This window comes from Helicoverpa armigera, chromosome 10 (assembly GCF_030705265.1).
Source record: "Helicoverpa armigera isolate CAAS_96S chromosome 10, ASM3070526v1, whole genome shotgun sequence".
Classification (NCBI taxonomy): domain Eukaryota; kingdom Metazoa; phylum Arthropoda; class Insecta; order Lepidoptera; family Noctuidae; genus Helicoverpa; species Helicoverpa armigera.
The window spans coordinates 2316818-2331619 of NC_087129.1; the positions used below are offsets into that span (position 1 = coordinate 2316818).

The following is a 14802-nucleotide window of genomic DNA, read 5'->3' on the forward strand; positions in this document are numbered from 1 at the left end:
CTAATTTTCGGACACATCTCTTTTCTTGTAAAGTCTATGGATTAAAAAAAGTTCCGCCAGGACAACGTTCGCCAACGTTCGCCCAGCGGAATCTGTTTTTGGTGAATTTCTCCACAATGGCTGCATACACAAATTTTTATTTATCATACACAATTATAGGACGTCTTACACTAATTATCTGCATAATTAAAATCTTTAAATTCAACAACATTCCGCTGCGCGAACGCACACTACCTACTGACTTAAAAAAAAAATCCGTAAAACTACTTAAAGTTGAAGGTATTGTCGCCAGATAAGTGCTTTAGCTAGTTTTAACAGCGCCAAGGTTTAGTTAAAACTTAACAAAACATTAAGTAGCGTTTGTAGTTTAAAATAAAAATAAAGTGTAGTCGAAAAAAATATTTATTTCATATGAATATAGGGGTAAGCTGTCGTTACATAGTTAATACATTATTGTACTTGGCAGATCCATTTTTACAAATTATGAACACAACGTTATTAAAATACATAATATAGAATTTATTGCTTTTATGCCTAGCTAAAACTCTTTTTAAAGTTTAGTAAGTACCAATCACTTATAATAAAGTAAGAAGAAATGTAGTATTCGGAAATGTTAAAAAGGAATGTTAGATAATTTAAATATTATTAAATAATATGAAAATCAAAGCAGCCTTCAAAACATACTACATTTCTCCCATAAATACTTATAATAAAACTCGACGTTTAATAAATGCACATATACGTAAATTAAGAGAAAGACATATTATTTCAATTTCGAAAATATTGTATCAATCATCACTGGAACATAACTTTGGCTTTGTTGTTAGAAACTAATACTTAAAATCTAAGTTATTACATAAAGTTTAATGCCACACAGAGATTCTAGAATTATATGGCTGAAAGTTCATTCAAATTACAGAGTAGGCGTTTCACTTGCATATGCAACATATTATTTAGATAAAATTCTCCTTCAATTTAAATCTGTGTTACCAGCTTCAAAATACATTTATCACGTTTTAATTTACTCAGAAACATTTACTGGCCATCTTTAGCTGCTTATTGCTACTTTGCCAATTTACAAAATATTTATCTTCATAAAAATTAAGATCGCAATGTATGAAATGAATGACGGACAACATGAATGGAAGACGTATCCTAAAACTAGGTTGAGATTGTTTCAATAGAATCTTCTTATTTAAAACTTTTTTTTTATTGACTTCTAAATTTAAAATTCATCATGACGTGCCAGTGCTTCGCCGAAGTCTGTGGCTTGGGAGCCAACAAAGAGGTCGTATTTGTCTAAGATCTCTGTCTTGGTGAGTTTTTCGTCAGCATCAGTGTCTGCCTCGAAGACTAGATGCCTTGCTTCGGCCTCGGCGTGGTCGAATTCAGGAGGGGCGATCCAGTCCTTGACTTCGTGTTCATCCATGAAGCCGTCTTTGTCTGTGTCTCTGTAATTAATGAGTAGTTTTGTTAATAATAAATTAGTTATAAAGCATTGAAATAGATGAATAATATTTTATTTTTGGTGATATCCTGTTCGTGAAGTAATGTATTTGAATTGAGTAAAGTCCTGAGTTTTATTGCAATTACATGCCTCATCATCATCATATGCAATGATTGATTACACACCTTATATCACAGATTTACTGCAAATTGCAACAGAATAAAATCCAGCGTTCTTAATTCTTATCAAGCAGGGACAGTACACAACACAACTCATGCGACTAAAGATAGTGGTATCCTCTTATCTTCGATTAGTACTAGGTGTAGCCTTTATCATAGCTTCTCGCTTCATCACTACTCGTTATTTCCTTATGTACTTACACTATGTTCTCGCTTATTTACTCCATTAAATCCTTGCAAGGTAAGAATCTCAAAGCAAATAAAAAATCCTTAAATTAGGTTACACCTAACTTTAACCACGGGTGAGCGGCTGCACCTAGATTCTCACCATAGATAAGGGAATACAACTAAGTTTAACCTTATGAGGCTACACCAACTGAAGCCACGGGCCGCAACATATATGCTTAGATTGATGCTCCAAAAATTCGCGTTTAAATGTCAATACTCCATTTATGAGCCCAAACCATAGATCTCTTCAAAGTCCTTTTAAATAGAGATTGCCTAACCGGTCCAATCGTTTCGTGTCAATACATTCAATGGAGCTAAATTGGTATTATTGTGGTATCTCTCGCCTAGTAATTGAAATGATTTGTGAATCAAAGTGACTGAATTGTTGCGAAAGTACAATGACCTGAATGTAGGAATGTATTACATATTGGCCCAAAATTGTATTAAACCTTGCCGTTACGGAATTCTTTTGTTACTTTGCCCAGAAGTGAGCACTAGATTTTTTTTAATACAATTTTTCTGATTCACAATATACCACAACTGAGCCTTTTATGAAACCAATTAAACATCCAAATTGAGGACCTCTTTTTGGGAAGTCGGTTCTATACCTACTTAAAACTAGCATTAAAAAAATACAAACATCAAAATCGACCTTCTTCTTGGAACGTCGCTTAAAAATCGCTGTGTTATTCTAGCGTTCTATATTCAAAAACGTATGTTTCAACTGACCTGTATCCATGGAACTGTTCTCTCTCCTGCTTGACCCAGTCAGGTTCCTCTTCATCCTCTCCATCTTCTGGCTTGTACATGTCGCCGATGTACTCGTCTAAGGACACCTTGCCGTCCTGTAATGTTAAACATCATCACCTTAAGTCCCAATTTATTATTTGGGGTCAGCATAGGAAGTTATTCCTATCTTACGTCTACTCATAATATTAATAATTTATCCTGAATCGTTATACTGAATGATTGAAAATGTATTTTAGGTACTGTGTGAACATTGCTGTAGCGTTGCCTCGCTAAAATAATCGTGTGCATAAGCCGAAGTTCTTGTCTTCCTACTTTTGTATAGCCAGGAAGTAGTGCAGCCCGTGCCTTAGCTACCTGCGCGAATATTACCGAGACGAATCCTTTGATGCGTGCCAGTTTACTAACACATCGTCTTCGCTCGAATACTACGCGTTGCAGAAATGTACCAAGTACACTATATTTGAATAGCCCACTTGCTTACCTAGGTCCAGGATTGATTTAGGAAGAAAAAGGTATCTTCTGACTATTATGTTGGTATGATTATAATGATGATGAAGCGCAAGATTGTAGGTTTTGTTTAAGATTACATTGTATTGTTGGTGATCTATTTAAAAGTGAAAAGAGTGCCACATTGAACGAATTATAGCAATACAACCATAGGTGGCAACGCGCTTCTGCTGAGACATATTATTTAGTATTTTGGACAGTAAATACTTTTAATACTAACATGATCTTTATCGATGTCTTCCATAGTTTCGAGCACGACGACATCCCTCATTTCCGAGTGGTCTTCGGGGTGAAGGAACGCCGCGAACTCCGTGCGGTTCAACGCGTCGTTTTCGTCAGCATCTGGAATTTATATAATGTATTGATGTTATTGGTGGTATCAAGTTTGTGTACTTGATATTTCTGTAAAAAAATTAGGGGCATTAGTTTATTTAGGTCAATAAAGTATTGATCTTTTGTTCTCTCATGAGATATGCGAATCGCGTTTTTAAAACGCGCCTTCGATTCTAGTTTCAAGCTTCGAAAAGGTAACCATAGAAACAATATAGAAATGGACGGATGGGTAAATCTATATTTTTATTTTATAGTCCAAGTTCAGTTCTCTGTCTATTATTACTGCATGACGAAATGTCAGAACGACAATTTTTTATTTCATGTCACACTTTCGTATCTCCATAGTATTTCAATTTTAAACGAATTTTAGTAAAAAAAATAAACTTCAGATATCACTAGATGCTTTTATACGTTCACACAATCTACGATTCTCATTTCCCCGCCTACAAGCACAACAATGACCCATTTCCTTCAATTGACTTACAACTTCCAATAGAACAATAAGTGGGTCATATAATAGCTATGCTCACCTCTTTACGTAACAAGAAGTAGGTAATAGCAAGCAGTGTTATGTAGGTTCTACCGTTCAATAACCTAGCAAATAAGTACTGGCTAGAAAGGCTGGCCAATCTATACTAATATGACGGTATACAAATGAAGAGTTTGTTTGTTGGCTTGAACGCGTAAACCTTAGGAACTACTGATCTGATTTGAAACAATCTCAGTATATGTGATAACTTATTTATCGAGGAAAACTATAAGCTTCTCTTTTCTCTTGTGCTCGATCGATGTAATTTAGCACGGGACGCGGGTGAAACTAACCGCGGAAAATAGACTTTTATAAAATCTTTCTAGAGTTTACGTTGAAGGTCAAATATTTCTTACCAGCGTAAGTCCACCTTCTTCGGTCTCTCTTCAACAAGTTGGTGTAAGTAAATCCTTCACTGTTGGGCAGCTTGAGTTCTTTAGGGTCCATCTCATCCATAAAGCCATAGACATTTTTCCTGTATGCCTGTATTACAAAATAAGAAAAGTATTAATGACAGTACAACGATGTCGCGATTTGGTACAAATTGTGTTCTAGAACTTTCTCATACGATTCAGCAATTGTTTCATTGATAACAATGCGTCCATTCATTTCAATGGTTTGAGAATGTAAACAAATGACAAACAACTTTAAAAAATATATGACGGATTGTTCCATATTCAATTTTAAAATCATTATAATCGGCGAAGTTCAGTGATAATGACTCAGAGGCCAGTTTGTGGTCAGATAAGCTGACCGCATGGTCAAAAAAATGCGACGTGATAAAAGCTACGAGTGATAATGCTCTTGTTATCACAGAAACTGTCATCATCATGGGGGTGAAATAATAGATATTTTGCCTAGTCTAACAGTATATGCTATCACAGAATGAATCGTGTATAAAATCTGCTTGATGCAAATGCAATCATGCATTGATTGAGGCTGGGTATCTACTCTTAATATGACGGTTTTCAGTCACTCAGATAGAGAACACAATTTGTACTCTATACAAAGTATTTGAAATCTAATAAACCTATTTGTATTACTTCTCACCTCCCAAGGAATGACATCATCATTGGTAGGGTTGTGCTGCTTCCAGTGCCTGTCGACATCCTCATTGATGTACCGTTTCTGAGTGTACCTGATCCAATCCTTCAGTTCCACTAGCGTCACAAACCCATCTTTGTCACCGTCAATCTTGTCAACGATGATTCTAGAACAAACATAATCAAATTATTCACAAACGCGCCTGATAATGGGGTCACTGAACTATGATTGATGAACTTTTTATGTACTATATGGCAACGGCTGATATTCTTAGTAGGTTAAAGTTTTATCATTTAGGAAATAATTAATCACATTCTTGAGATGTTTACTCAATTTAAATATATTCAGTTATTAAGAATAGTTGCAGTTTTTTTTGCAATATCTGTATTGCTATTTGTTTTTGTGGTGTAGTTTCTTCTAAAGAGGAAGCATTACGTTACTTTATTAACTGGCTGACTAGAATGTATACTGTGTCATAAATATTTAATTAGCCAATAGAAGACATGCAATGCATACTCTTTGATTATTATTATGTCTATCTGATCTCATTGAATTGAATGCAATATGACAATATAATTTATTATTAGCTCTATACAACATAAGGATAAAGTTGTAATAATTATGTTAATTTCTAATTCAATTCAATAAAAATAATATAAATCAATATCGTAGTTGAAAAGTATTTAATTTTAATGAATAAACAATAGTATTTTTTTCCTTTCTGTAAAAAACTTGGTATTATTGTTTCTAATAATTGCAATTTTAGTTATTAAAAATCGCAAATTGAAATCACCTGATAACAAAATCTTTACAATTATGAATTTTAATTGAATTACATGGTGCAATTATACACACATTACAAACTAATCAAGACTGTTTGATTAACTTTTCTTTTAAACGTTCTTGAGATTTCTGTAATTAAAATGAATATGAATGTTTTATGTATGTACTAGCTGGTGCCCGCGACTTCGTCTGCGCAGGTTTAGTATTTCGAACAATATGTTTACAAATTGTAGCCTATGTGTTATTCTGATGTATAAGCTATATTATTGTAAAGTTTCATTAAAATCCATTCAGTAGTTTTTGAGTGAAAGAGTAACAAACATCCATACATCCATACATACAAACTTTCGCGTTTATAATATTATAGTAGGATTGTTGGATGAACTTATTTATACTCAATAGAAATAATATTAAATAAAAGCTATGTTTAATGTTAACTTCTTTAACTGTACCTATAGTATATGCACATAGTCATATGTACATTGAACTATATTATTCCTATCTTATAAAATGTATTACCTGAATAACATATTATGGAAAGCTGATAAAGAATTGAGCATGGATTTATAAGAAGTGTAACTTGACGCTGAACAAGACACATTATTATGATTTACATAGCTTGCAAAGAAACATGACACTAGACATATTTTATATCATGTTGTACCTCCAGTAATAATAATACAATAAAAGATATAACTTGCAGCAAACTAAAAAATCAAAACTTGAATAAAAAACGAGTAGTTTTTATTTAACCGTAACAGCTTGTACTAAGCAGATTTGATTCATTTCTAGTTGCCGTCTGGGTTAGACTGTTTTCTTAGCTTACCTCTGCACAAACCCGGATATAAAGTATATTAGCCTTCCTCGATAAATGGGCTATCTAACACTGAAAGAATTTTCCAAATCGGACCAGTAGTTCCTGAGATTAGTGCGTTCAAGCAAACAAACAAACTCTTCAGCTTTATAATATTAGTATAGATACATAGGTTAAAAATAACGGACAGTTAACACAGATGTGCTTAAATTGTTATCTCTTAGTTAACTAACCCACATCATGTGTGTGGGTGAGATCATTGACACACTGAGATAATCTCAAGTTGCAGGAAGTTAATAATTATTTTTGTCTGGAACTTGCTAGAATATTGTCTGGATGTAAATTGTCTTTTTTGTGAAAGCAAGAAATTATAATACATATAAATAATAATTTAATTATAATAAATAAAGAATCAATGTCAATAGAAATTCAGATAAACATATAAAATCATTTAATTAAATCCTAATAGTTTGATGAAGTGCTGCTTCTTGATTATAAGGATTCTTAATTAAAAGGACAGAAAAAGAATAGAAAAACATACATAATAACTGCAAAAAAAACAGAAGTGAAAAAAAAATGAAACTGTTCAACCTTATAACTAAAACACTTGTTAGTGTAAAATAAATAGCACAATTTCAATCTAAAAACAATTAACTCACCCTAGTCTCCTTTTGCTTTCCTCAGGGGGGAGCTGATCGAATGTCTTCGCCTGATCTTCACCTAAAAAGGCATCGTGATCAAACTGCTTGTTATGGTGTTCATTCTTAAAATGTTCAGCCTCCGACAGTCGATCCATTATCCTCTTCGTTTCTTCAGGAGTCGGCACCCCGGCAAATACGGCCGAAACGGCCAAAGCCACGAACAATGACCTCAGCATCCTAATCTGTTAAAACAATACAACTATTAACATAAAACTCACGTCCACGCAATAAAACGCTCATGATCAAACAGAAATCTAATAGTCTGTCTATAAAAAAAGAATTGAGTAATTCAATCTATAAATCCTACTGAATGCGGCATGAAAATACGTACCCGTTGGATACCGCCACGTCAACACGACCACGTAAACTTCCTCGTTCCCGGGAAGATAACACAATCGGGATGAAATATCGAATCGGAACTGAATCGCGGGACAGAGGCCGGCCGGGCGGGAGGAGGGCACGAAATCACAAAATGCAAGGATGCTGTGAGCGTTCGAAAACCTTTACAGTGCTAAATTACATAGTTGTTAACTAAATAATTGTTAGAATACGTTCCCATAAAAAAATACAAGTGAAAGAACAATTACCATGTATTTAAATTGATATTTTTATCTATGCTCGATTAAATTCAACCATTACACCACCAATAAATAACAATGATTTTAAAATAAAATTAAATAATTCGTGTTTGTACAAAGTTTCAGAACGGACCTGTCAAATTTAGCTAAGAGTATTGCCAGTCAGAGAAAACACGACTCTATTCTACCCGAACTATTCCAATTGGCCCAAAATTCATTTAATCCAAAGTTCTTGGTTTCCAAAAACAATGAACGTATTGAAAACTTAAATATCCATATTATTGTATTGGGTTAAATAAATCCAAGACTTATATAAATTTAAAAATGGACAGTACTAAAAGGCCTTTCGATTTTTTCTTTTTTTTTTACATTATTCTTCGAGCTTTTCAAGTCTAGCATTGTCTCTGCTCGAAAAAGAGATGAACTCTACGTTTTCGCTTGTCTGTGGTTATGTCATAATCGTAACTGTTGTGCTTATTTTGCCCATTTCCAAAAGAAATTCCAATTATGTTTCCAGAATTAAGTGCAGAGTATTTGTGAATTGTATATAATTGGCCGAGACAACCGTATATTCAGTGTATAAGTTGCTAAAACAGAATTGCAAATGTCAATATGTCAGGATCTCGGCCTTAATTTCCAACATAGAATGGTGAGAGAAATGCATGTTTAATTATATGTTAATTAATCACTTAATTGCGATCGCAGGTTAAGGAATGGGTTAAGGTATCGGTTTTGAAGGCATGATCTTGAAATACGTACTACGTCGAAAGTATACATTGGTTTTCAGCATCTGATAAATGTCGGCATTTTTAATGGATTGGCGATATCAATTCATTTCGTTTTCATTTCAGGGCGCAAATATATCACAACTAGAAAGAGATATTGGGTCAGAGCAGTTCCCACCGAATGAACATTATTTTGGTTTAGTTAATGTAAGTTGTTTAAATATTTAAGTTTATATTCCTATAAGACAGGAAATGCCTAAGGATCATGTCAAATTTCTAATTATTTAAGTTCCTGTAATAGCAGTATTAGCAGTTATCATCAGATAGCCTTCAATGGGATTGAGTTTAATACTTTTACATTTCCTGTAGGCATATTTTAATATGTCCTCGACCAGTAACAAGAACTGTGATGAATTTGATTGAGATAAGAACTATTCTTATCATCATTATCACTTTCCTGATTAAATTTCAGAAGCAGATGACTAGTAGCTATCTGATAAAAGGAAGGTTTTTCCTCTTATATTTTGAGCATGTAAACTGAAATCCCTGCCAAAGTACTAAACATATCCAGTATGGAAAATGTGAAATAAACTACATGACAACTCTCTTAAGTTAGATAAGGAAAACAAATGAGAAATTTTGAATGTGACTCATTTACAAACCTTTTATACTCTTTTTTCAGTTTGGCAATACATGTTATAGTAACTCAGTGTTGCAAGCATTGTATTTCTGCCGACCATTCAGAGAGAAGGTATTAGAGTATAAGGCCAAGAATAAGAGAACAAAAGAGACCCTTTTAACATGCCTCGCAGACCTATTTTATAGTATTGCCACTCAAAAGAAGAAAGTAGGTTCCATAGCGCCTAAAAAGTTTATTGCTAGATTGAGGAAAGAAAAAGGTAAGAGACTTATTATTTTAGGTCCTTGGAAATTATTTGTTATATTAATTAGAAATATTTTTAAACATATTTATTTATTGTGTTTTAATATGAATGTTATGTTTTCTTACAGAGGAATTTGATAATTATATGCAACAGGATGCCCATGAATTTCTCAACTTTCTGATCAATCATATAAATGAAATTATTTTAGGTAAGTCATACTCAAGTAATAATTTTCTGAGCAACAGAAATAATGTTTTCAACCCACCCTAAGACCATAATATGTACAGTTATCGGCACGGATATTGAGCCCTGACCTTCACCTTCACCTAGAAGCGATTTACTGCCTTATTGGCTTATACGTACGGGTGCGCAAAGCGATCCCCACTCTTCCGCCGAGAGCTCACTATCCGTGCCGGTAACTGTAGTATGCTGTATTTTTCATGGGTACTATGCCAATCTTTTTTGACTCTAGATTTGGTACTTTGATCCACTAAAGACCTGCATGTATTCTTCTGACTATCTAAGAAACACAATCATTCATAGTGATGCTAATTCCAACATTAGACAATACCAGAATATACCTTAATTTCAGCTGAACGCAATCAAAGCACCCTGAAAGTACAAAAGAATGCGTCTGGCGAGAGTGTCACGTGTAACGGGACCGCGCCACAAAGTGCTGAACCCACGTGGGTGCACGAGATATTCCAGGGAACCCTCACCAGTGAGACTCGGTGCCTCAACTGTGAAACTGTTAGCAGCAAGGACGAGCATTTCTTTGATTTACAGGTTTGTAATTTTTATTTTTGCTTTTGATAAAAATTTCTTACAGCGTGATACTTTTTTGATGTTTCATCTACTGCTGCTTCTTGCTAATCTACTGAAAGAGATTATGGTATTCAAATTGGCAAAAACCAAGATGAACATATATCTGCGGGATTGTTCGAAAGATTTTCGCGGCCCACCATGGTCGTCAGAAGGAATTAGTTGTGCTTTCGTCAATGTAAGCCTGGCAATTTGGAGCGATGATTTGCCAACTCAGAATAAAAGACAATCACACATTTCTTGTTAGATTCTTCTAGAATCAAAAATTTTGCAATACTTTTCGTTCTTTTTTAAGTTCATACTCCAAGTAAAAATTAGAATTTCGTATTATCTCGAACTGTGGCAATGTTGTCTAAAATAATCCTTTCTAATAGCATGCTTCTTAATCCGATCGTAATCATAATAATGCACAAATCAGTAATTGCTGTATCACATTGCGTGATAAAAATAATGTAACGTGTTAGATTAAACCTCGCGGTAAAAATAAATATAATTGGCCATAATTTAGCCAATTGCTGCACTTAGTCATAAAAATATTTTCCCTAGTGTTACAATGATAACGCTAATTTATTTCCTGGATCTTCTGCATTAATAATCCGCTGATTGGCTACCTCTATAGAGTCGAGGAAAAGCAATTTTGTATGTTGCAAATATTCTTTGTGTTAGTAACTAAGAGCGCTTTCAAACTAGCGGATTCTTCGCTCGATTTAGTTACAACTAATAAGCGCAATGCGGCCTGTATCCAGGCTTTGCGAGGCATGCACAGCCAACGATGGCTCGACCCAACCATTTTGCTAATTGTGTTAAACATACATGGCTCGAAAGCCTGGACCCAATTTGGATATTCGCGCATACGCACAACAACCGTGATCCCAAACAAAATATTTTTTTTCGCACCGTAGATATAATACGTCATTTGTGCCTCTTCCACCACCACACAAGTCATATACATCACTCATAACTATATAATAATGCAGCTAAAGTACCTATGTAATTCTTTGCGCTTTACAGGTGGACGTCGGCCAAAACACGAGCATAACACACTGTCTAAAATGCTTTAGCGACACAGAAACGCTATGCAACGACAACAAATTTAAATGTGACAACTGTAGCAGCTACCAAGAAGCCCAGAAACGTATGCGAGTGAAGAAACTACCACTCATATTAGCGTTACACCTTAAAAGATTTAAGTATATGGAACAGTATAATAGGCATATCAAGGTGTCCCATCGAGTCGTATTCCCTTTGGAGCTCAGGTTGTTTAATACGGTAAGTTTAATTGAATTTTTGATATACCCAAAGGTCTTAGTATTATGGGGCCCCTATTAATAATACGTCACTGTCCAGGTTTTATCTCATAAACCAAGCTCTTATAACACTATATAAAATTTTCATAGAAGGTGTATTTCTTTCGAAAGGCTAAACAAGGAATAGCAAAGAATAAAATAACTTTTTAGGGGACTTTTTACAGGAAACTTAATTTAAATGATATTAAAATACGGCAATTTAAAGGTTCATTGCCTTTGTTTTCCTTCTGTTCATTTACCGTACTTCATCATCATCCTCCTGCCATTATCCCAATTTTATTTGTGGTCGGCGCAGCATGTATTCTTCCATACTCTTCTATCTGCCGTCATCTCACAAGTAACATTCTTTCTAGCCATATCGACTTTCACACAATCCATGCATCGTACTTTAAAAAGTAATTTAAGTGAACAAAGCAATTGAGTACAACTGAATACATATATTATAGCATTTTCCCTTACAGTCGGACGACGCGGTAAATCCAGACAGGTTATACGACTTGGTGGCCGTGGTAGTACACTGTGGCTCCGGCCCCAATCGGGGACACTACATCAGTATTGTGAAGAGCCACGGGTTCTGGCTTCTCTTCGACGACGATATGGTAGATGTGAGTATGAATATTTATCATCATTTCATCTTTTATATTCTAAATCTGCCTAGCCATTTCCGAACTATGTTGGGGTCAGCTTCCAGTCTAACTACATGCAGCTGAGTACTGGTGTTTTACAAGAAGCGATTGCCTATCTGACCTCCACACTAACGCACCAGTTTATCGTGCCTTCCGAAACACGGAAGAACTTATCATGACTTTATGATCAAACTCAGCCAGGGCTACTGGGATTCCTCAAGAAGTTGTGTTTAATTGTTGTGTAAAGCTGTATGGAAGAATGCCAATTTTTATTTTATCTTTTTCAGAAAATTGATGCCTCTGCTATAGAAGACTTCTACGGCCTAACTTCTGATATACAGAAATCTTCAGAGACAGGTTATATATTATTTTATCAATCTAGAGATGCTAGTTGTTAAGTTTATTCAATTAATTTTAGTAATTTAAATTATTTAAGATAGTGATTATAATAAATCATGTTATCATGCCACATTTGTTAAAGTTGAAAAGGCATATAATTATTGAAAAAGTCGTTTAATTCCAATCATTGATTATATATATTATTCATCTTTTTAATGGTCATACAGTTGTAAATATATTTCATTTCAAAATAAAACGTTGTGATCTTCTCCGCGTGAATTGTTTTTCTTTTTATTATTACCTGAAAGTATGTAGTATAATTTGATATATTACTTTTTACATTCCATGTTACAAAGAGTAAGTAACGTATGAATATACATGGATAGGGAAGTAGAGGAAGACCAAAATATAAAAGATGGATTGCCTGGAGGAGACATAAATAGGAAGGGAATGAATGTCGAGTGACAAAGAGGAATGGAAGCGGAAAGTATGCTGCATAATATACTCTCCGCTTGGATAAGAATACTGCTGCGCCGACGTCAAAATAAAAGGGTTTGGGAAAAGGGCAGTAAGAACCAATATAAAATTTCGTTATTCAAAAATCTCCCACTCAGTTATAGGTACTTTTTTAGAAGAGGTACTAGCGCTAGACCATAGTTAGATCAGAATAAACTATACAGGGTTCCTGGTAAGGTTCGATTCCAGGGGTTTGACGCATTTGGTGCACTTCTCAACTTGTACACCATGTTCAAAAAGTGGACTTTGCAACTGGTGCTCTTCTCAAATTGTGTACTTATAGACAGCTGTTGGAGTTGTATTTTCATGAAACTGGTAAAGACCAAATCAGACTAGATTTTCAAGTCTATTAATAGGTACAGGCCTTCATTTGGTCTTATGGATAGCCAATTTGCTCCAGGGATTAGAAGTTTAGAAAATAATAAAAAAAAAACAAACATCCTTAAAAATATTTTTTATTTCCTTTAAGCTACAAACTCATAGGGGATGGGAGCCAATAGCACTGGTTTCTCAGTACCACTGACAATGTGAGCGGGCTTAGGTCCGGCAGGTTGTCTCTTAAGGTTAGCGATCTTGCCAGCAGCCTTGGCCTCAGCCAGGAGCCTCTCGTTCTCCTTCACCCTCTTAAGGAAGTCTTGTCTGCACTTGGAGTGCTTGATGTGCTCAATGCGGACGTTGATGCGCTTGGGTAGGATCCTTCCGCGGACACGCTTGTTCACAATCACTCCAAGAGCGTGCTGTGTGACATTGTATACACGGCCAGTCTTTCCGTGGTAGACTTTGTGGGGCATACCCTTCTGGACTGCACCATTACCCTAAAACAATATGAATTAACAGTCAGAAACATGTAATTAAAACATTCTATGAAGACCAGGCAAGATAAGTTTAGGGAATATATACTATGTAAAAACCCATCAAATACCAAGATCATACAATTTGTAATCCAATAACAACAAATGTTCAACAGCTTATTTTGTATTCAGTGACATCTTCAGAAACAAGTAACTAATATTTATATAAGTTGTAGATGTCTTTTGCACTATTCAAACAATGTGTCAACTAGGACGTAAATTCTTCGATCTTCAAGCAAAGATTGGATGAGAAACTTACCCTGATGTCAACGATGTCGCCGACTTTGTACACTTTCATGTACGTGGACAGCGGGATGGTTCCATGAGTGCGGAATCTGCGGGCGAACAAATCCCTGGTTCCGCGACGATAACCCTTGGAGTTCGTCATTTTTGGGCCTGAAACCAATCACACTTCTATAACCGCCCGTAGCGCACAACACGTGGAGTACCGAAAAATACTTTTGTAAACGAGTATTGATAAAAACTTTTACATGTATCACTAAATAAATTTTAGAAAATGCATTCGAGTACAAAAAGTTAACTATTAATCTAATTTTGTAATATTTAGAAATAATTTCCTCGATATTCACCTTGTGTTACAAAGCTTGACGGATAAAGAAAGAGGTTATGTTAGTCTATGGTAGTATGTCTATGGATGGATTCTATGGTATAAAGTCTACCTCAGACAATCAGAGTCAAAGAAAGATGCGAAGATTCTTGGCGTTGAAAATGAAAAATCCATACAATAAAATCACCTTATTAATATAATTAAGGAAATATCGAGGTATTTGTTAAAATTATTTTCAATTTCTGTAACCAATGTCTGTGAGACATAAAGG

At 34.8% G+C, this 14802-nt stretch overlaps 3 protein-coding genes across 4 annotated transcripts; 1 reads left to right on the top strand and 2 right to left on the bottom strand.

Annotated features, from left to right (window-relative positions):
- Nucleotides 1–386: 386 nt before the first annotated feature.
- On the bottom strand, nucleotides 387–7787 carry LOC110374411 (calumenin-B). The gene is made up of 7 exons (XM_021332105.3): nucleotides 7647–7787; nucleotides 7274–7497; nucleotides 5024–5183; nucleotides 4330–4456; nucleotides 3332–3453; nucleotides 2584–2699; nucleotides 387–1451 (listed from the first exon to the last, which is right to left on the bottom strand). Exons 2-7 carry the CDS (start codon nucleotides 7489–7491, stop codon nucleotides 1226–1228), a joined length of 969 nt encoding a protein of 322 aa, XP_021187780.2. The 5' UTR covers nucleotides 7492–7497; nucleotides 7647–7787; the 3' UTR covers nucleotides 387–1225.
- A 550-nt stretch (nucleotides 7788–8337) lies between these two features.
- Nucleotides 8338–12875, top strand: LOC110374423 (ubiquitin carboxyl-terminal hydrolase 46). Of its 2 annotated transcripts, none has more exons than XM_021332123.3 (8): nucleotides 8338–8542; nucleotides 8745–8825; nucleotides 9301–9517; nucleotides 9630–9710; nucleotides 10095–10288; nucleotides 11336–11593; nucleotides 12078–12236; nucleotides 12545–12875. In XM_021332123.3, exons 1-8 carry the CDS (start codon nucleotides 8498–8500, stop codon nucleotides 12653–12655), a joined length of 1146 nt encoding a protein of 381 aa, XP_021187798.1. In that variant the 5' UTR covers nucleotides 8338–8497; the 3' UTR covers nucleotides 12656–12875. The 2 variants fall into 2 exon arrangements, with proteins under 2 accessions (XP_021187798.1, XP_021187799.1); XM_021332124.3 differs by having other exon boundaries at nucleotides 12093–12236.
- A 676-nt stretch (nucleotides 12876–13551) lies between these two features.
- Nucleotides 13552–14692, bottom strand: LOC110374424 (large ribosomal subunit protein eL21). Its single transcript, XM_021332125.3, has 3 exons — nucleotides 14554–14692; nucleotides 14223–14359; nucleotides 13552–13927 (listed from the first exon to the last, which is right to left on the bottom strand). The coding sequence occupies exons 2-3, from the start codon at nucleotides 14349–14351 to the stop codon at nucleotides 13577–13579; spliced, it is 480 nt and encodes a 159-aa protein (XP_021187800.1). The 5' UTR covers nucleotides 14352–14359; nucleotides 14554–14692; the 3' UTR covers nucleotides 13552–13576.
- Between the last annotated feature and the right edge of the window lie 110 nt (nucleotides 14693–14802).